At 38.8% G+C, this 22,875-nt stretch overlaps 1 protein-coding gene across 1 annotated transcript; it reads left to right on the top strand.

Moving 5' to 3' along the window:
• The first annotated feature begins 4,885 nt into the window (after positions 1-4,885).
• On the top strand, positions 4,886-11,614 carry LOC148848664 (GMP synthase (glutamine-hydrolyzing), putative / glutamine amidotransferase). Its single transcript, XM_088950667.1, has 7 exons — positions 4,886-5,654; positions 6,274-6,524; positions 6,674-7,049; positions 7,133-7,264; positions 7,349-7,524; positions 11,065-11,236; positions 11,310-11,614. The coding sequence occupies exons 1-6, from the start codon at positions 5,109-5,111 to the stop codon at positions 11,186-11,188; spliced, it is 1,605 nt and encodes a 534-aa protein (XP_088806793.1). The 5' UTR covers positions 4,886-5,108; the 3' UTR covers positions 11,189-11,236; positions 11,310-11,614.
• The last annotated feature ends 11,261 nt before the right edge of the window (positions 11,615-22,875 follow it).

The following is a 22,875-nucleotide window of genomic DNA, read 5'->3' as shown; positions in this document are numbered from 1 at the left end:
TTATATTTATATGTATATGCATGTATATGTGTATATAATAAAAAAATATTTATTTATTATATTAGGCTTACAAATTTCACAAGCTAAATTTTATTGGGTTTAAGCTCAACTTGATTAGCAAACGAGCCTATATATCAGGCTTGAGCTCAGATCAAAACTCAGTTTAAACCGAATCAAGCTCGAATAATTCGTGAAAAGCTTGGCTCATGACCACCCTTAGGTATGTACACTTATGAAAAAATGTCTCTTGGGTCATTGATAGGGGTGCTACAGAATATATGACGGCTAACCTAACCCTTCTCTCCATGACCAAATCACCACCACCAATATCCACCATTGCGCTTTTCAGGACCTTTCAATGAAGATGGTGATTGGGCTAGGTAAGCAGCATGGCGGTTTGTACCACTTCGTTCATGACACACCACCCACTTCTTTGCTCAGCACTCACCTCTCATTCGATCTCTAGCATTGGCGGCTCGACAATCCCTCTATTGGACCTCTCAATAAATTTAAATCTTATTTTCTTTCTCATAATTCAAGTAATTATTTTCTTTCTCACAATCCCTCTATTGTGATATTTGTCCTTTAGCTAAACAAACCAGGTTACCCTTTCCCTCTAGCAAAATATCCACCACTTGCCCATTTGAGTTAATACATTCTGACATTTGGGGACCATACTCTATTCCTTTGTTTTCTTTTCTGAAGCTCCTTATTTTTTATCGATTAATGTTGATGATTTTATGCACCATGCAACGTCTTCTCACTTCCAGGGGCATTTTTCACCATTACGGTTGTGTCTCCACACCACAACAAAATGGAATTGTGGAACACAAGCACCGTCATCTTCTTAATGTGGCTCGTACATTGCACTTCTACGTTCATCTTCCCTTGCAATTTTGGGGGAATGTGTACTCACAATTGCCTATCTCATCAACTGCACACCTACATCTCTTCTTCATGGTCATACCCCTCACTAAAAACCTTTTATGACCTCAAGGACAATATTGTGTTCACTAGTCGTGATGTTGTTTTTCCCATGGTTTTTAAAATCGACTTGGAGACCGAACCGGTCAGGGGTCCACTTACCAGGTCAAACGGTTCGTTTGTTCGACTTTCGGCTCGTTCTAACAAAAAAATATAAAAAAATGAAAAATTTGAAAATTGGTCAAAATCGTTCGAACGGTTAACCGCCTGTGTTAGTGGTTTGCTGACCAAAATCAATAGTTTTTATAGAAAAATCCAGTTTCGAAAAAAACTGGGAACCGACCATCCGGTCTGATTTTGAAAACCATAGTTTTTCACGATGAAGTTTTTCCCTTCTCCTCCCTCCACCTTCTCTACTCCCTAGTACTTCCACAACCTATATCTGATCAACCAATTGCCCCTTCAATGGATATTGCAGGTACCCCACCCGCCACCTCTAATGACCCGAATGTGCAACTTGTTAAATCATTCACTATTGGCAGTCATACCTCCAACCCACCCCACTATTGCTCCATGTTGCTCCACCAGAGATCCCCCTCCCGCCTATCTCTGTCTATTACTACCATGTCATCTCACCGATGCCATCTCTGACTTTAGGTACTCCCTATTCTCTCTCCAATTTTGTCTCCCACAAACGGCTCTCACCCTCTCGTTTTGCCTTCATTGCTTCCGTCTCATCCCACCATGAGCCTACATCCTTTTCTAAGGCCATACACGACTCCAAATGGCGTGACGCCATGGCCAAGGAAATACATGCTTTAGAGACCAATCACACTTGGTGCATCACGGATTTACCTCCGGACAAGCATGCCATTGGCTGCAAGTGAGTCTATAAAATTAAGTAAAAGTCCAATGTATCCATCGAACACTATAAGGCCCAACCAGTAGCCAAAAGCTTCACCCAGTCAAAAGGAATAGACTATCATGAAACATTTGCTCCTATTGCAAAAATGGGTATTGTGAGATGTTTATTGGCCATCACTACTCCATTTCCCAAGTAAACATTCATAATGCCTTTAGTTGTACATGGGGACCAAGGGGCCTTGGTCTAATTAAGCCTCTAGTTAATAATTCTTGAATCTCCCTTTTGCAGATTTCTAATAATCTGCTATTCATCTGGATTGGTCTAGCTTCAGTATAATTTTTTGTTTTGCTATATCCTTCCTCATAAGGAAGATCTATCATATGCCTTTTTCTGTGCCAGAATGCACTAGGAATTTTAGAGCATATCTCCTTTTATAATTTTTTTTTTTAATTTTCTATTTCTGTTAGGCTTTTGTTTTTTTTTTTAAGGATTCAGCCAACTGTTTTTCTTTTATTTCTACCTGTAATTTAGAGATAAATTTGACTTTATCTTTTAAGCTTTCTTTTAGAGTATTTATTGTCGTTATTTTTGGCCTTTGGTAGAACTTGTAAGTGACAGCTATTTCACCTATGGTGGCAGTAATTCCTGTAGAATCTATTTGGTAGGGAAGAATTGAGAGTAGAAAGGGTGTTCGTAATATAACATCTTGCCTTAAGTTTCTTACCATGAGAAACAGTCTTTAGGCAAGTTCCTTGATTGAAAATATAGGCAACAAGGGTTTTATATTTAATCTCTAGTTTTCTATATCTCCTTAAGTTTCTTACTATATCTAAGGCTTCTTATTTTAATGCATGTTATTATTACATTTAAGAGAGAGAGAGAGAGAGAGAGAGAGAGAGAGAGAGAGAGAGAGAGAGAGAGAGAGAGAGAGAGATAGTAATAATATAAATAAGGTTTTTAAACCAAATCGGACAACAAACCAGTCAAAGTTCCAGTTCTCAGGTCAAACGATACAATCGTTCGAACCAAATAGGCCCGTTTTGATATATATATATATATATATATATATATATATAAATGGCCAAAACCATTGGACGGTTCAAACGATTTGATTTTATAGGCCAGTGGTTTGTTGACCAAATCAACAATTTTTAGCGAAATAACGGTTCTGGGGTAAAACAGAACCAATCACCACTAGGTCCTGGTTTTTCCGGTTCGGTCCGATTTTGAAAACCATGATATAAATCAAATAATATAAATAGGTTGGGGTTAAACAATAAAAAAAAATTATTAATTTAAAATTATACTAAACTTTTTACTAAAAATAAATATTATCAAAACTTTGTAAATATTAAAAATGTGTTTCACTTAAAAATCCAACTTAATAAACACTAATAAAAACAAGAAATTTAAATATAAAAAATATTAATTGATAGTTTTAAAAATCCAAAAAATTCTGAAAAACCTAAACATAATTAAAAAACTAAAAATAATTAAAAAATATTGAAAATTAACAATATTTTATATTAATAAGGGTATTTACTAAAAATAATTAAAAAGTACAATTAATAGTATTTTATTATTAAAAATACAAAAAATTATTAAAAAATACCTAAACCAGAAATTATTGAAAATTAACTATATTTTTTATGAACTATGTATTAATTTAGTTATTTAATTGATTTTTATTGAAAGCAAATGCAAATTAATTTTGTAGTGACTAATATGCAAAAATAAATGATGAAAATACTGAAAATTATTGAAAAATACTCGTGTGCAAAAATTACTGAATAATAATGAAAAAACACAAAACATTAATTAAAAATCCAAAAATTCTGAAAAATCTAAAGCTTAACTAAAATACTAAAAATAATTAAAAAATTAAATTAATTGTATTTTATTGCAAAAAAATGTATTTTAATTATTAATAGTAATATAATTAACTATAAATATTTTTAAATTGCAATTAATAGTAATTATAATTTAAGCTATAAATAGTAGAAAATTACATTCAATTACCAAAAAATTACATTTCACTAGTTTTAGCCAATAAATTAGCAATATTTATGAAAATACAATAATTTTTAGAAATTATTGTATTTAAAAATAAATACATTATTTTAATAATTAATTATAAAAAGTAACAAATCGTATATAACTTAACCTAACCCGATTAGATCTATAAATTTGCAGACTCAAGCAACTATCTTCTTTTGAGTTAGGTCTAGCTGAGATATGCACCATGCCCACACATTATAAAAGATAATCAGATCCGAAGTTTAATTGGGTATCAAACTTTTGGAGTCCAATGATGGCTTTATCATATAGGGCCCAAGCTAAACAACCCCCAATAAGCTCAACTTGGCAAATATTAATACATAATATTTAAATAATAAATCTTATATTAATATATATATATATATATATATATATATAGAAATGTTATACATTTTTTATACTAGAGTATAATTAAATAAAAATTTTAATTTATAAAAAAAGCATAGTTTTATAATTAATACGGACCTCTTTATTAATAAAAAATGTGCAAGCCCGAGCATGAGCCTAAGCTTGGCCCGACCATTGGGCCTACATCTTGATCCCGAGCCCAGTCCTTATATAAAGTCCGGAACTTGAACCCAAGCCTGAAGCCCGATCTGTACACAAAATGTCTTATTTTCAATATGCTCTTATAAACTAATATTATATTAATTTAGTAATAACTTAATAAATTAATAAACTAATTTATATTTCCTAATAGTAAGTTGATATTTATTAATAATTTAAGAAGCATTAAATAAAAATATAATTATTAAAATTTTAAATATTAATAATAACTTTGAATACTTTTAGTTAATTAACAATAAATTTTAATTATTAATTTAATATTAATTAATAATAAATAACGTTATTAAATCTTTCAGATTTTTCCGTATGTCGCACACACGTCCTAGGTAGCGTTTCCGTTTATTTTCAATTTCAAGCCTGTGAAACGGAAAGTTGGTATCTTATGTATTACATACTCAACATTCCACTTTAAAAGTATACCGCAAATCTTATATCCATTAAAAATAGAATCTCACAGCGGCAAAGGGACCCACGTAGATACCCTTAAAAAATCTGTGGAATACAATGTTGCAATGCGTTGCCCAGCGTAGATAGGGGTTTCTTTTCCCGCCAAACCCTAAAACCCTAAAACCCTAACTTTCTCCGCATATCCCTCCTCTGTTTCCTCTTCGACTTGACGACGCCACAACCGTAACAGTTGCAGGGGACGACTAACGAAGGTCGAGGGAGAACGCGAGAACCATAACCCGCGACCATGGAGCCCCAGAACCTAAAATCCAACCTAGTTCTGATCCTGGACTTCGGTTCCCAGTACACCCACCTCATCACTCGTCTAATCCGAAAGCTCTCTGTTTTCTCTCTTTGCATTTCCTGCACTTCTTCTCTCAAATCCATCAGTGATCTCAATCCTCGTGTCATAATCCTCTCCGGCGGTCCTCACTCTGTCCACTCCGATGGTGCACCTAGCTTTCCGCAGGGATTCATCGAGTACGTCGAGTCGAACGGCATTTTCGTGCTGGGTATTTGCTACGGCCTGCAATTGATTGTGCAGAAACTCGGCGGAGAAGTTAGGGTTGGAGAGAAGCAAGAATATGGAAGGATGGAGATTGCGGTGGAGAGAAAATGCGATTTGTTTGGGGAGAAGGTGGTTGGGGACAGACAGAGTGTTTGGATGAGCCATGGTGACGAGGTGGCTAAACTGCCCGATGGGTTTGTGGTTGTTGCGAGGAGTCAGCAGAGTTTGGTTGCGGCGATCGAGAATCATTCCAGGAGGTTTTACGGACTTCAGTATCATCCGGAGGTGATAGATTTTGCTCTTTGGCTCTCTGTCTGGTTTATTTTCTATGGTCCTTGAGTTGTTTTCTGTGCAAATTGTTTATTCTTTTCGATCGCATGGAGGTTTTTATAAAATTGGAAATCTATTTTTCTTGTCTCGATTTGTTTTTGGATGGTATAGGTTTCGGTCTATAGTTAGAAGAAACATGGTAAGTGGGCTTTCTTCCAGTATGACAGGCTGTTTTCGCCGCAGATGGAAATGGTTGCTTATATGTTAAGAAGAAAGGTGTTTAGGCTTTTTACACTCAAATGATAATATGCTTAGACATGACTGTTCTATATGGGTTATGATGTTCCTGTCACCGTAATGCTTGTTTCATAATAAAATCTTATGTAAAGAAGTTTGATTTCGATATGGATAATAGCAAATGTTGACATCATACTCCTCACAGCTGTTCAACACAAGCGGGTGAAGAATGGGTGGCTGTGTCTTCTTTTGTTTCTCTTCTTTCCCTCACCAACCCAATTCCTGTCATTGTTAAGGGTGAATGAATGTTTTATCTCTTATTACATGAGACATTTATTATATGGTTTGTCATTTATTGTCTAGTATAGGTGGTAATTTTAGTGTCAATCCTGTGCAGGTGACGCATTCACCAGAAGGGATGGAAACACTGCAAAATTTCCTTTTCAACGTATGCAAAGTAACTGCTGATTGGAAGATGCAAGATGTGTTGGAAGAAGAAGTTAAAGTGATCAAGGGTATGGTGGGGCCTGAAGATCATGTCATTTGTGCGTTATCTGGTGGAGTAGATTCTGCAGTTGCAGCTACTCTTGTTCACAAGGCAATTGGAGATCGGCTTCACTGTGTTTTTGTTGACAATGGTTTATTGAGGTAAGAAGGCAGGCTACTACTTGCCTTTCTTTAAGATAATTATGTGAAGAGCAACAATTGTTTTCAGTGTGTTCCAATGTCTAGAGTTTCATACTTCATCTTCTGCTGTATCTTTATGTAATTTTTCGTCATGTATATTCTTTCTGTAGGTATAAGGAGAGAGAGCGTGTGATGGAAACCTTTGAAAGAGACCTTCATTTGCCTGTTACCTGTATTGATGCAACCGAGCAATTTCTTAATAAGCTGAAAGGTGTCATAGACCCTGAGGCTAAAAGGAAAATAATTGGAAGGGAGTTCATTTGCATCTTTGATGATTTTGCCCGAGATTTGGAGCATAAATTAGGAAAGAAGCCAGTTTTCTTGGTTCAAGGAACCCTGTATCCAGATGTCATAGAATCATGCCCACCACCCGGAAGTGGACGAACTCATTCCCACACAATCAAGAGCCATCATAATGTTGGGGGGCTTCCCAAAGACATGAAATTGAAACTCATCGAACCACTTAAGCTTCTATTTAAGGATGAGGTATGAGATATGCTTTCTTTTTTAGGCAAATTTAATCATGAATTTTACTTTTCTGTGCTGTACTAACATATTATATTTTTTAGGTACGGGAATTAGGGAGGATCTTGAATGTTCCTGGAGCATTTCTGAAGCGCCACCCATTTCCTGGGCCTGGCCTTGCAGTACGAATCTTAGGTGATGTTACTGAAGGAAATGCCTTGGATATCCTTCGCCAGGTTTGCTCAGTTTTCATATATGTAGTAAAATGATAGATCATCTTGGTCCATCCTTCGGTATTTATTCTTGCATAATGTCTCCAGGTTGATGAGATCTTCATTCAGTCAATCAAGGAAGCAGGGCTCTATGATTTAATCTGGCAAGCTTTTGCAGTATTTTTACCAATAAGATCAGTTGGGGTTCAAGGTGATCAGAGAACACATTCTCATGTCGTTGCTCTTAGAGCTGTTACAAGCCAAGATGGAATGACAGCAGACTGGTAAGCTTGTTTCTGTGTCTTTATTTATGGTGCTTCTTAATTTTCACTCGTTTCTTGCCTCTTTCTTATGTAAATTTCTTGTATTTTCTCAATCATGTTTATATATTGAACTTTTAGTGTCTCTACAGAATATTTCTTACTCCATGTTGTTTATGATGTTAACTCAAATAATGTATATTGACGTGTTACATTTGCATCGGGGAAGTGTTTTAAAAGCGCAAGGGCCAATTTGCGCTCGAGGTGCAAGGCGCAAGGCGAGGTACGTGCCTTTTCGAAGCAAGGCACACAACTACGAAAAATACTAAAAAAAATTGTCAAAAAATTCAAAAAAATGCAAAAAAAATATTAATAAAAAATATAAGCTTAAATTTTAAAATTAATTTTTTAAAATACCTATTATCTAAAATTAAAATACATAAACATAACATGTAAAGTGTATTCAAATGAAAATTTAAAAATAAAATGAAACATATAAAACATTTTCAAGCATATTAAATCCACAATCCTTTTTTTTCCTCATTCATTCATCTTAATAAAATATCTTCTTAAAAGGCAATTAAAATTATATAATCATTATTTTTGTGTGAAAATTAAGAATTCAAGACCCTAACATGGGCTTGTTTGGGCTTGCCTCGAGGAGCATGGTTGGGGGTCCAGGGGTAGAGCCCCTGGCCCAGCCGCTAGGTTAAAAAAAAGCAAAAAAGTGTAAACACAGATGTCATGGCAGAATCCATGAGGAATAGAGAAAAAACAAATAACGATTAGTGAAGGGGAAATGACAAGAGTTAAGATATTGTTTCTTGAGATTCAGAATTAGAACTTGTTTTTCTGTTCCTGTATTTGTGTTCATGTGCTTATTTTTGTATTTGTGTGAGGAAGTTTTCTCAAAACTGTGTTTGATATCATTGTGATAGTTTGTTAAGTGCACTTATTTTGGCACCATTTTTAGTTTAGGTGATATTATGTTTAACAGTTTTAAGGGTGTGTTGTTTTTGTGACTTTAGTTTTGGTTGAGGACATGAGGTCTTCATTGGGAAATGTTGGTTGCGATTTTGGCCCATTTCCAAAGCCGTAAGAGCTGTTATGGCAGATAGTTTTGAATCTTTTGCTACCCTTTGGAGACCCCAGTCCAATAGGAATATATGAGGGGTTTAAGGCTGCCAAGGTCCACAATGAAGTTGCATTGGAAATAGTGGGGACAGGAATCTTTTGGTGGGATCATTAAGCCTCCCTTTGGCTGGATATCCCTAGCTCTTATGTGCTTCTATGCTCAATTATTTGAAAGACAATTATTTGCTATTAGAATTTCTTCAGGATAAGAATTTCTTCCTTTTATTCCTCCGTTTCTCTGATTGGACAATTTCTTCTCTACTAGCTTTAGGCTACATTTGGTTTGATAGAATATAAGCAAGAAATAGAAAGTCGAGGGAAAGTACTTGATGCATTTTAAAAATTCCTTAAGAAGTTTCCCTCAACTTTCATTTTCTCTCTTATTTTCTATCAATCCAAAACACAGACTTAATTTTTCTATTCTTGTTCTACTTCGTTGCACCTCTTTTTTTCCTCAGTCAATTACTTTTCTGCATCTTCTATTTCCTTGCTCTCTTACTTCCTCCTGGCCCTTGAATGTGTTTCTTGCAGTGAAGTTGAGGGAAAGTATGTAATACATTTTATAAAATTCCTTAAGAAGTTTTTTTCCCTCAACTTTCTTTTTCTCTCTTATTTTCTATCAATCCAAACACTGACAATTTTTCTATTTTCTATTGTACTTCATTGCACATCTTTTTTTCCTCAGTCAATTACTTTTCTGCATCTTCTTTTTTCTCTTTTATTTTCTTACTTCCTCTTGTACTTCATTGCACATCTTTCTTTTCCCTTTCATGGGCTGGCCCATGTAACCTTAGTTTCACCACATTGCCTGATTGTTTTACAGCAGTACCTTTCTACTATTAAAACAGTACTTTTTATCCCACCAATTCCTATTCAACACCCCCTATATTTTCCAGGAAAATAACTACCAGGGACCTACCACTTTATCATTTATAACAATCACTTTTCTATCTATCCAGCATCAGATGTCATAGGAAACAATCACTTGCTGCAGTTGATGGTGTTAAATAGTGGGTAGCCTTATACTTGTCAAAAAAGAAAAAATAAGTGGATATCCTTGTATAGCAAGGCCATCTTTTCTACTTCTCTACCATCCCATGATGCAATTGATGATGTCTGGTTTAAGGTCCGATATGATCAATTTGATGTCTGTTTCCCTTTTTCTCTCATTTAATGCCTTAACTGTTTTTGTGTTCAATACCAGGCTCTGATGTTATATTAGTATTGACATAAAAAGCAACAGTTTCTGATTTGTTTATGTAAAGTGTGAAGAGCAATGCTGATCATATGGGTTAGGGTCAAACCATGTAGCATACAGTTGCCTTGATCACCATAGATTTGGCTTTAGACAATGAGCTCCACATGATGCACCAGATCCATAATGTTCAAGGCAGCTGTAAATGCCATGTAATTTGACCCACCTGTATATAGGTGTAGTCCTAAAACAATCTTGGGACATCCGTTTTGTTTTAATGCATATGTTTTTCATCTGAGCAAATGTGAATCTATTACAGAGGTCAAATTAAGCTCTAAAGTGAAACTTTTGAGGCATTGTGTAAATTAGCATGGTAATGGAGTCGGGCATCCGACCCACTGCATCATCTCCATGTGTTAGCTAGCTAATTCACTTTCTGACAAACTCCTTTTAGGTTTTCTTATGTAACTGAGCTTTAAACAGGGGTCATTGCTTGTTGCAATGATAAAATCTCCGGTTGACAAGCATCAGAATTGAGGCTCAAGATCCAGCACCATCATTGGGTGAAAATTCCTGATACTTATGCTGTTAAAAACCTTTTATCAGATTTTTCTTTGTAGGGGTTTTCATAGGTTGGTTCAGTCCAGTTACAGGGTGTTCTTACCGAACCAGCCTGGTTGGGTTGGGGAGTTGGTCACCTGAAACTGACTGACCAATAGTGAGAACAGGCCAACTTGGGTTTTATCAGTTTGGGTTGGTTTTCGGTTTGGTCAGTCGGTTAAAAAGATTTGAACTTGAAAAAATAAATTTGGCTTTTAAAAATTACGGCAGTATTATTAAAAAATAAATTAAAAAAATTAAATTTACAATATAAAATATTTGAAACTAGTAAATATGGAAATTTATCCAGTTTCCTGTATTAAAAATTATATTTAAAATATAAAATATTAATATATATGGTCAAGTTGGTTTGGTTTTGGTCGGTTTACAAAAACCGAAGCTGACTGAAAATATTAAAAAATCGACCAACTCGGGTCGAGTTGGGTTGGCTGGTTTCATTGGTTTGGTTATAGCCAAACCAATGAAAGCCTCCATCAACTCTTGAATGTTCATTGGTTTTTGTTTTTGTGAAGTTGGGTACTTCTCAGTTTACAATATTGACCACTACTCTTGAATGTCCCTGCATTTGTTCATTTTTTTGTTATTATTTCTTCCTGAATTTGTGCGCTTTTCAGGTACTATTTTAAGCACGAGTTCCTTGATGATGTTGCCCGGAAGATTTGCAATAGTGTCCGAGGTGTAAATCGCGTTGTGCAAGACATTACATCAAAGCCTCCATCAACTATTGAGTGGGAGTAGTGTGGTGAAATTTTTGGCAGAAACTACAAGACTCGGTGGTTTGAGGAGGTTGTATTCTCAACTACTTAATTTTTACATTCCGTGGTTACTCATTATAACCTTTTTTCAATGTGTTATTCAGCCTACATTGGCAGGAAAGCAAATGGGTCCTGGGGAGAATTGGCAACCCAAGCAATTTGTCGTCTGTGAGGTCTGTGCTCGTAGCTTTATAGCTTTCTCCAATTTAGCATGACCTGTTTTTTTTTTTGCGTCGCTGATTCTGTAAGCTCCTCTATGCTCATCCTCTCTCCCAACCCAAACAAGAGAGGGAGGTGTGGGATTCTGTGAACAGTTGAATGTGATTATAGATTATTCTTAAATGGCTAAAGCTTTGACTGTTACAGTGGTGCAAGTGTAATATAATATATTTCATTTGTTATCTGAAAATGCTAAGGTTCTATAGAACCGTTGTTAAGGACCGGTGAAACAGGATTCATGTAGCCGATCCATATATTTGGGATAAGGATTGGATGATAGTGATGATTAATTGAAAATGTTAAGGTACTAATGTTTACATTGGAGGTTTTTATCGTTGTTCAAGATTGTAAGATTTTTTTGAGTTAAAGGTTATAAGCCATACGCTTTTCCCATTAGAAAGGAAGACTGGTCCCACTGTTATCTAATCACCTCTATTTATTTATTTGTCTTCGGGTGAATTGGCAACCCAAGCAGTTTTCTAGGATCATGTCATGATGTCATGGCTTAAATCCTTCTGTATCATTGTATTGCTCTGCCACCTGAAGGCCAGTTTGTGCTTTAAAGCATATTTTGAAGCACCACCATACCTTCTTTCACAAGGAAGAGGGAGAGGGAAATAGAAAGAGAGCAATTCAGAAATACATTAAGGTGGTGTTTGGCATTGATGCCGTTTTCTAATGTAGGTGTCACATCAGAGAAAGCAGTGTTTTAGAAAATTTGATACCATTTTTTCTAGAAAAAACGTTGCTCCAGACTATTCTTTGCAACTCGGGAAAGTGGTTTGGAGCAACACCAAATTCAATGTTTTTATGAAAATGGCATGTTGCTGCTAGCAGTGCAATGATGTGGCATCAATGTGACTTCATCTTGGATGTTGGATGATATAGACCAATGCTGAAAATGTTTCTACAGCTCTGGTAAAATAAGCATAGTTTTCTCAAAAAACAATGCTTGCAACGTCACATGCCCAACACCGATGTCAAACACCTACTAAATTTAAAGCGTTGCTACTTGCTAGCATTGTGGCCACTTTGGCCGTGGGTTCCATGGGCTTTTTAACCATATAACCCCACTTTTGGTCTGTGCTACTGTGATTTAGTTTTGTCATTTTGTATGCCATAGCGAACTCCAGATCTCCTGCCCATGCCTACCCACAATACGAACATCTCCCCCCTGCATAATAATATTATGCAGAGGATGAGATGTTCTCAATGTGTGGCTGCAATAAATGTGGGTGAAAGGTATTGAAAAAGAGCTCTGTAAAATGATTTGTTCAAAAGAAACCGGCTAGGGGCACTAGGCAGGGGGACCCCTCACCCTACATATGTGGTGCTCTATAACATAATTTGTTCAAATGAAACCAGAGGGGATTCAGGCTTGGGCTTCAAGGCTTTGAGAAATGGGCCTAACATCCCTCTTCTCCAGTTTGTCAATGACTGTTGTTTTTGCAGAAGCAAATCTCAACAATGCTGCAAGAATCAAGGGCCTTTATGCAATTGCATCTAGACAATGCCCCAACTTTATAAAATCTACTTCTTTTTTCTCCCCTAACATGCATGGTAGAATTAAGAGATAGAGTGACAAAAAACTTGAAGGGTAAAAGAAAAATACCCTATCGATATCAGGTAAAGTTACATTACTAAAAGCATCTATTAATATGATGCCACAATTCTTGATGAGCGTTTTCAAACTCCTAAGAATTATGATAGAGAATGTTGAGAAAAAAACAAAAGAGCTTTCTTTGGAATCGGGGTAGAAAGAGAGGAGTGAATCCAGTTAAGTGGTAAACTGTATGTAAATCGAAAGATAATGGAGGATGGGGTTTAAAAAACCTAAAATGGGTTAATGAAGTATTGCCAAACTGGGGTGGAAAATGCTTACTCGCCCAGAGAATTTATGGGTGAAACTAATCAAGGACAAGTACATAAAAAAACCAGACTTTTGGCAAATTAAACCAAAGAAATCAATTTCTTGGGCTTGGAGAAGTGTTCTCCAATTTAGAGAAGTCCTTAAAAAAGTTGGTTAGAAATTAGGAAATGGGAAATCTATAAATTTCTGGACAGATGTGTGGATGGGTGATAAAGCCTTAGTAAATGAAGACATATACCCTCAAATGGAACAGCAATTCAAAGTTGGTGAGTTCATCACTGATTCAAAAACATGGAATTAAGAAAAGATTATTGATAAAGTCAGCCCTCGACAATGAAACCAAATCTGTGTTATCCCTATTTTATCGAGGGGTGAGAATAGAGTGATTTGGAAGCACAACCCTAATGGTGAATACTCCATTAAATCGGCCCACTCCTTATTGGAAGAAAATTCAAATGCCAATGACAGAAATTAAACCAACAGGAAGCGATGAAAGTTTAATTAAATGGAACTGTCTTAGCAATGGATTCATGAAAATTAATTGTGCAATAGGGGCCCACAAATTCATTATAGAAGGAGATTTGCTTATTATCATAGAATGTCTTCGCCATAGAGTAGTGCCTCCTTAGGGATATGGCTGTCCAAATACTAACCTTGAAGAAATAATTAGCCACGTGTGCATCCTGCAGTCCACAGCAGCCCTATATCCAAATCCAACCATGGCCCAATTGGTTATCGCTGTCCAAATCTTTTGCTTTAAATGTAGAAGTTGCCCATAGAAGAAAGGTTTTATGTTGACCGGTTGGGCGATATGGAAACAAAATATTGGCCAAAAAAACCTTTCCATGAATAATGAGCAAGGAAATGAATACAGGCACTCCTTTTTGGAGCCCTTTGTCGCAGGAAATATTTTTGGATCGTTTACGAACTAGCAAACCCAAGTTGTCTATTTTTGGCCTCTTTTTGCAACCATTGATGATAAGAATTCACATCAGCTCCTCACAGAACATGCCCCACAGACCATCTCAGCCGTATATTGAAAACATTTTTCTATGGCAAGTATGGAAGATGCTTCCAACGCATGGTAAGATGTGCATGGGGGTGTGTTCTGTGGGGTGCCAATCTGATCTTTGAAGATAAATGATCATAATTGAAAATTAGAGCCTTTAGGGTTTTCTCTAGGCTTTGTTTGGGAAATAAGTGCTTATTATAAACATTTATCTAATAAGCACTTATTAGTGTTTGGAGATGCTTTTTTCATGTTTATTTTTAAAATATTGTTTTTTTTTTTTTTTTGTATTGAGTGATTGGTGAGTTATTTATCTCATAAGTGTTTATTCAATGAAAATGATAATTATACCCTCACTTTGACAGCCACATATTTGAATATGGAGAAAAACTAAAAACTGATAAAATGAGTATAGTGTTGTTAGAAATGGACTTAAGGATCGGTTTTCTGCCCTGGTTGTTGCCGCAAGGAAACATGTGAATGGGAAGAAAGATGGAGAAATGCTAAGGTTTTCTACTGTGTTTTGTTATCGGGGGCATTACTTGGAAATGCATCAAAAGGTAGAGGGCATGATTTGAAGAAAAATCCCAAGAAATGCTTATACTTAAAAAATGCTCGAAATTTGGGCTTATTTTGGATAAAAGAGTTAAACATTCCCTGAGTTTTTATAAATTGATTTAAATGTACCTTGAGTTTTTCAAAAATACTTAAATATACCTTATGATGTTTTTACCCTTCATTCCTTTTAAAATTTCAAAATATACCTGAATTTTTGAAACTCATGTAGGTGGTGGGCATATCATACTGCTCTCTCTCTTTCTCTCTATCCCATCCAAACATGTGCACTTTGCATTTGAGTTTTGTTTCAATTATTCAAAATATGGGATCTTTGTATATTTAGGCCATGTTTGGTTCACTACTCTTGGCCTCATTCCTTTAATTCTTGCTCACTGTGGACAAGAATAGGAAAAAAATGAATAACATTGAAGTGTTTGGTTACAAAATTCTTACCATGGGTCACATTCTTTTTAGAATGAAAAATCAGTCCCATAGCACAAAAATTGAGTAGCTTGTAGCATGAAAAATAATCATGCCCCATTTTGCTCATTTTCATTCTGTGAGGAAACTCTGTTTACAAAACTCTGGCAAACCTTGTCCAATTTGAAACCGATCAAAACTGAAGTTGACATAAAAACACTTTTATGAAAACACTTTTACGAAATCAATTTTATAAAAGCAGTTTTACAAAAGTACTTCATATAAGTAATATATGAAAAGTACTTTTGAGAGCACTTTTATAAAAGCACTTTTACGTGAAAGCACTTTTGTAAAAGTATTTTTACTTTTACGAAAGCATATAAAAGCACTTTTACGTGAAAGCACTTTTGTAAAAGTATTTTTACTTTTACGAAAGCATATAAAAGCACTTTTATGGAAATACTTTTTATAAAAGCACTTATACAAAAACACTTTTATGGAAGTACTTTTACGAGAGCAATTTTATTAAAGTACTTTTATCAAAGCACTTTTGCAAAAACACTTTTATTCATTCACTTTGGATTGGATTGGACCCAATCTGATCCGTTTACATTTTAATTGGACTAGATTGGATTGCAGTAGTTGTAGTTTTTTTTTATATGTTTTCTAGATTTCTCATGTGGTATTTGATTCAATATAGATTGGATTTAACCCAATCCGGTCCATTTGCATTTTATTTGGATTGGATTGGACTTGATTTGTATGTATTTGGACTGGATTTGGTCCAATCCATTTGTAAATAAACCAATAGTGGATTAAACCGGATTGGACCAAATCTAGTTCAATTGACAGACATTGAATGCCGGCCATCCACTGGTAAACATCTATTCCAACAATTTTGAAGACCTAGGCTAGTGGTTTGTGAATACCAACACAGGTTATTTTTTTTTTTTAAGAATGAAAATGAGTAACATGAGACACTTGTCAGTCTGAAAAGAATTTATTTTTAAGAAAAAAGTATTTGGTTCATAGTAATATTTTCTCATTCTACCTATTTTTACCCGTTCTTGTTATTTTAGAATTTCATCTTGAATAATAATAAAAAAAGAATGAGAATTGAACCAAACATAACCTTAACTTCTCCAAACCAAATGACATTTCTTTGTAAAACCTTTTGGCTTTTATGTCAAACCCAATAACTAAATAATCAACTGGATCATATGGTTTAAATAGATTCAAAGTAACTACCACAAATTGGGTGATAGCAACACGTCTAATCATCTAAGATATTCAAAATAGTACGCTGAGCTGCCTATGCTTTCTGAATATCGAAACAACCTTTGTGGCTCATTTCTAGCTATAAGGTTTATGCATAAACCCCTCAAATTATAGAACTTTGCTTCAACTTTTTCCATTACATTTTTATATCAAAGTCATTGGGCTCGCAGCGAAGTTGAAGTCACAATTTTAGGATTGTGACATAGGGTGGTAGGAGGTCTAACAATTTTGTATTTAGGTGGCTTTTTGAAATGTTGGAGGAGCAAAAAGGAATGAGTTTTACATGAGAGAGCGAGAGAGAGGAGGGTTAATGGTGGTTTTTGTGCTCTCTGTTGGTCATTAGGAGGCCACCACCTGTGTAAAGAATCACTATTAAACTACAGTAGACCTGTCCTCTTTTTCCTCTTTTCTCATTTTTCTTCTTTTTCCTCTCAAAAGGGCAAAATAGGATTTTAAAAATTTTACATGACTTGACAACGTCCCACATCACATCCCTGCCGTGTATTGGGAACATCTTCCGATGATGATATCATCAGTTTTGGTATTATCATCGGGAGATGTTCTCTATACACGACGGGAATATGCTGTGGGACGTTGTGGGGCATGAATCTGAATTCTATGAGGGTATATTTAAGTCCAGTTGAATCAAACCACAAGATATATTTAAGTCAATTTAAAAAACTCAGGCTATATTAAAGTCAATTCATGAAAATTCAGAGTATGCTCAAGTCTTGTACCTGTTTATTTTTTTTTTATAAAATAACTATTTATTTTGGACTTATTCCCCAAACACAAATAAGTGCTAATTTTAGGCATCTCGTGTGGCCCCAACATCTAAAATAAGTGCTCCCAAATAAGAGTTTAGTAGGCTATTTATCATATCTATTGTCAACAAGAAAATTAGAAATGCAAATATTTACACCGTGAATGCTTGTAATCGATTTTTCGCCAAACAGTACTACCCAAGGGTCTTTTAAGGGCCATTTGACAAACAACAATGAAGTGACTCTGTGGCTGAACTGAATGACTTTCCACTTTGTTTTTTGGGTAAATTACAAAGACCCCTGTATTTGGGGTTTGTGACAAAGACCCCTGTATTATGGGGTTTGTCACAAAGACCCCCTGTATTATGATCATGAGACAAAGACCCCTGTATTATGGGGTTTGTGACAAAGACCCCCCTGTACTATGACCATGAGACAAAGACCCCCTTGACGGTTAAGTGAGATGACAGAATACGTTAAATTACCAAAATGGCCCACTAAACTTTTTCTATTTTATTTTTTTCCCTTTTTCTCTTAAAACCTATTTAACCCCACCTGAGTTGGGTCCGATGCTAACCCCGTTGAATCAGTGCCCAACCCAAAAAACTCAGTTCCAAAATTACGGTTCAACCTCTTATCAGTAGCCCCAGAAGCAAAAGCAGGAAAGAGGTGCTGATCTTTGCTGCTGGCAGCCTCCTCCTTGACGTAAGTGGGAATCGGGATTTGGCCCGACTCAATTGCATCTACATCCTCGACCAAAACCTCATAGTGTTTCTTCAATTCAGCTACAGTCTTACTTGGAACCATGGAAGCAATCTTCTCCCATCGGTCTTTTGAGTCGTCAGCAGCCCAGTGCATCGCAATTGCAGCCTCGAACGCCTTCTCCTCCTCTTTGCTCGTCCAGTACTGTTCCAATCAAGCTCAGTCTATACCAAACAACGACGATGACGGATTAATTACAAGAATCCAGTTTCTTTCGTTAGCATGGCTATCTGGAAATTGAATGGATGGATCAGTTGTCATGTTCAGACAATACATATATATTCTCTCTCTCTCTCTCGTGACTCTTTTTTTCACTTATTTAGACATAGTAATCATGGAATGTGTAAAGGGGTGAGCGGTGAGGAGAAGACGAGAGCTAGAGAATCTTTCCAACAATCCAACTACCGCCCGTCGCTTGGAGTCACAGCCATGAGCCAATAAGCCAAAACTTTTATAAATTTGTGAATGTTTGGCTCCTCCTCTCATAGTCACAAATCAGAGATGGGTTAGTATCATAATGAACTCAGATCATGGTTGTTGTTGTTGTAACTCTATATAATCATCAGATGAACTATAATTTTGGAGCAGTTAGTACAGGGTTGGCATCAGACCCAACTCAAGCTGTTTCCGGTGTCGATGTTCACCCAGAAATTTTGTATTAGTGTGTGATGTTGCTCAATCACATGGGGTGCACGAACTGAGGAGAGCAACTAGATAGTCCTTGCTGGCAGGGGGGCCGAGCTACAAGGACGAGGTCGCGCTTCAAGACCTGTGATCAAGGAAACAGAAGTCAGAGACCTGAGGAGTTATCCCCGGATAAGAACTCCAACGCTCAAGCCAGTAAGAGGTGGTAGGATGGTCGGACTGAGCTATAAGGATGCCGGTCTGAGCTAAGTAGCGGTATGGGTATCAGAAGTTGGATGCCTTACCTCGAGCATGGAGTACCTTTTTATAGTCAAAGATCCGTGTCATGGTAGGACTGGACTTCCAGGGTTGTCGGGATGAAGTTAGCCGCCAATGTATTATGGATAGAGTCCCATTCCTCAGCGGAGTCATCTTCCTTACTCCTCTTTATCCGTAGTTGTGCACATCCATATGGCGTGGCTGGAAGGATAAGATGAGGTGTGATAGTAATAGCGTAGCTTGGCCGATCTAGCCCGACGTGGCCGAGCTAGCCCGATGTGGCTGGGCTAGGCCAACGTGGCCGAGCTATGCTGATGTGGCCGAGTTAGGATGATGTGGCAGAGTGATAGTTGGGCGGCCACGTGTCTCGCAGGGCCAGCTCAGCCATGACCCAAACACCACTCCCCCAGTTTTGATGTTGAGGAATGAAGTTGACTAGGTTCGTTGCCCGACTGAGGAACTTCCAAGCATGCATATTGGCCGAGCTTCATGCAGCTGGGGAGCGGTCGGCCGCGCTAGAGAGGTAGGTGGCTGAGCTAAAGGCGCAACTGGATGAGAAGGCTGATCTTGTTCGGGAGCTGAAGCGGGAGATTGCCGAGCTCAAGGCTGAGCGGGATAGGTTGAGGCAGGAGGCCGCTGAGGAAGCCATCAACGAGTACAAGGCATTGGAGGCGATGCAACTGCACATGGATGAGTATGCCGAGGCTTCCTTTGTGGCTGGGTTCAACCTTTTCCGATGAAGGATCCTTCGCCATCACCCGGAGTTAGCCGTTGAGTCGCAAGGCTGGGATGCCTTTGATCCCAATTCTCCGCAAGGGTCCGCCGAGGGAGCTGAGGATGAGGCCGAAGCTGCTGTTGGTGTTGTTGATTCTGCCACCGAGGACTGATCAACGACCTCCTATGTTCATTATTTCCTATGTGTTTTTTTTTTTTTTTTTTTTTTTTTTGTGTTGGCTCAGTATGCTGAGCCTTAAACGATATAATATACCATCTTAAGTTGAATATCAGCTCTTCTTCATGTTGACTATGTATATGCATTTTGTTGTTGCTGCTATACTTGTGCTTGTGAATTTTTTTTTAGTCGAAGCATGCCCGACCGGGCTATTACGTGCGCCAAGCCGAGCTACGCCTCGGCATCTTGTTACTTGTACTATTTTTCTTTCACTGGCTCGGGTGAGGCCGGTCGGGTTACTGTGTGGGTCGAGCCGGGGTGTGCCTCGGGCGTCCTCTTCGTACTTCGCAATTCTAGTCTGTTAGTCGAGGTATAGTTGACCGAGGTATGGTTGGCCAAGGCATGGCCGGCCAGGCTATGCCTCGACATCCCCCGCCTTGCATTGACCGAGGTTACCATTGGCTGAGTTGTGGCCGACCGGACTATGCTTTGGCGTCCCCAATCTTGTTCTAACTGAGGTGTCATTGGCCGAGGTATAGCTAGCTGGGCTATGCCTCAACATCCCTAGTCCTGTGCTGACCGAGGTGTAGCCAGTCGGGCTATGCCTCGGGTCCCTAGTCTTGTATTGACCGAGGTGTAGCCAATTGGGCTATGCCTTGGTGTCCCCAATCTTGTATTAACCGAAGTGTCATTGGCTAAGGTGTAGCCGACCAGGCTATGCCTTAGCATCCCCAGTCCTGTGCTGGCCGAGGTGTAGCCAGTCGAGCTATGCCTCGGTATCCCCAGTCTTGTATTGACAGAGGTGTCGTTGGCCGAGGTGTGGCCGGTTGGGCTATGCCTCGGCATCTCCAGTCTTGTATTGACCAATGTGTAGGCTGCTGGGCTATGCCTCGGCGTCCCCAGTCCTGTGTTGACCGAGGTGTAGCCAACCGCACTATGCCTCGATGTCCCCAGTCTTGTATTGACTGAGGTGTTGTTGTCCGAGATCTTTAAGTTTCCGAGCTCTCAACCATAGGACACTCAGTTTCTAGTCTTGGGAGCCTTTGGGGCCCTTCTAGGGCTAGCTGTTTCCCAACTAGTTCAGCCGTTAAGCCGACGGTAGTGCTTAGTTCCTCGACTGCCCTCAAGCCTTGGTGGGCGGGGCCGTTCTTCCTCCACGTTTAGGCTCAGTCGTTGGCAGCTGAGTCAGGTAGCTTGCTTGGCAATGTGCTGCTAAGTTGGGTGTAATGGGCTCAACCATTTTGGGGGTCGGCGGAGTTAGCTCAATTGGCAATGCGACTTAGCATGTGCGTGTGTAGTGTGCATGGTGATCGTGGGCATGCCTCTGGGTCAAAGAAGTAGCTTAAAAGGAAACTTTCATTGCTTGTGGGTCTACTAGTAGTGCATCCTAAGGTTTCCCGAGTTCCAACTCCTCGGAATTGGTCGGCCTTCGAGGTCTTCAAGTCTATAAGTGCCTGGTCCGAGGACTCTGGTGACCCTATATGGCCCTTCCCAGTTCGGTCTAAGCTTCCCTTCTCTTGGTGTGGGTACAATGACTTTCCGTAGAATGAAGTTGATTGTCTTGAATTCGTGTCTTCTTACCTTAGAATTGTAATGACGTGCCATCTTCTGCTGTTGTGCAACCATCTTCACATGTGCTCAGTACCGAACTTCTTCTACTAGGTCCAACTCTGCACGTAGATCTTCATCATTCTATCCCTCGCCAAAGAGCTTGGCCCGAAGGGTTGGGGAACCTATCTCTACGGGAATCATGGCTTCGGCCTTGTAGGTCAGACTAAAAGGGGTCTCTCTAGTGGCAATTCGCAGGGTCGTCCTGTAAGCCTAGAGAATGCTCGACAACTCCTCAACCCATCTTCCCTTGGCCTGATCTAGGTGTGCTTTCAGGCCGTGTAGTAGGATGTGGTTGGTTACCTCGGTCTGCCCGTTGCTCTAAGGTCGGTGTACCACGGTAGTCCGGTGATCGATCCTTAGGTCAGCACATAGAGCCTTGATCTTCTTGTTAGTGAACTGTGTTCTGTTGTGTGTGATGAGCATGCGCGGGATACTAAAGCGGTAGATGATTCCCTACCAAAGAAAGTTCCAGGCATTGTGGGCGGTGATGCGTGCCAAGGCTTCGACTTATACCCACTTCGTGAAGTAGTGTACTGCTACCAGAAGGAACTTCTATGCAACCGCAGTGGGGAAGGGGCTGAGAATGTCCATTCCCCATTGGGCAAATGGCCATGGGCTGGCGACCGGTCTCAAAGGGGCTGCAGGTTGGTGATGTAAATTAGAGTGACGTTGGCAACTATTGCACTTCCGGACTAATTGGGGGCATCCTGCTTCATCATCGGCCAAAAATACCCCTGTCGGAGTGCCTTATGGGCTAGTGTGCGTGCACCGGGTGATCTCCGCAAATGCTCTCATGTATTTCCCTAAGAACATAGTCAACCTCGGCTGGGGGGAGGCACCTCAAGTAGGGAAGCGTGTGGGAACGGTGGTAGAGTTGACCCTGTATCAGGCAATACCTGGCTGCTCTGTGTTGGAGTATTCTTGCTTCTACCTGATCCTCTGGGGAGGTGCCCTCTCGAAGATACTTGATTATGGGGTCCATCCAAGATGAGCCATGTTGCATTGGAAGGATGAGGATGGACGATGGTGTGATGATCGGCTTGGCCAGCGTGTCTAGCCGGACAGTTGAGTCAAGGTTGGACTGCGGCGAGCTGGTGAGCTTTGAAAGGGCATCGGCTCAAGCATTCTCATCCCGAGGGATCTGTTGGATGTCGAAGTGCTCGAGTTACTGAATGAGCTCCTGCACCTTATGTAGGTAGCTCGCCATAGAGGGAGTCTGAGCCTTGAACTGGCCGTGGATTTGGTTGACCATGAGTTGAGAGTCACTGAAGGCCTCGACCCATCGTGCCCTGAGGTCTAAAGCAAGGCGGAGCCCAGCAATCAGGGCCTCATACTCAGCCTCATTGTTGAACGCTTTGAACTCAAACCTGAGGGCGTGTTCCAA

The sequence above is a fragment of the Nelumbo lutea genome, chromosome 6, assembly GCF_056320005.1.
Source record: "Nelumbo lutea isolate HS-2025 chromosome 6, American lotus-T2T, whole genome shotgun sequence".
Lineage (NCBI taxonomy): Eukaryota > Viridiplantae > Streptophyta > Magnoliopsida > Proteales > Nelumbonaceae > Nelumbo > Nelumbo lutea.
Note: the sequence above shows the minus strand (reverse complement) of the source record. Positions and strands in the feature narration are given on the sequence as shown.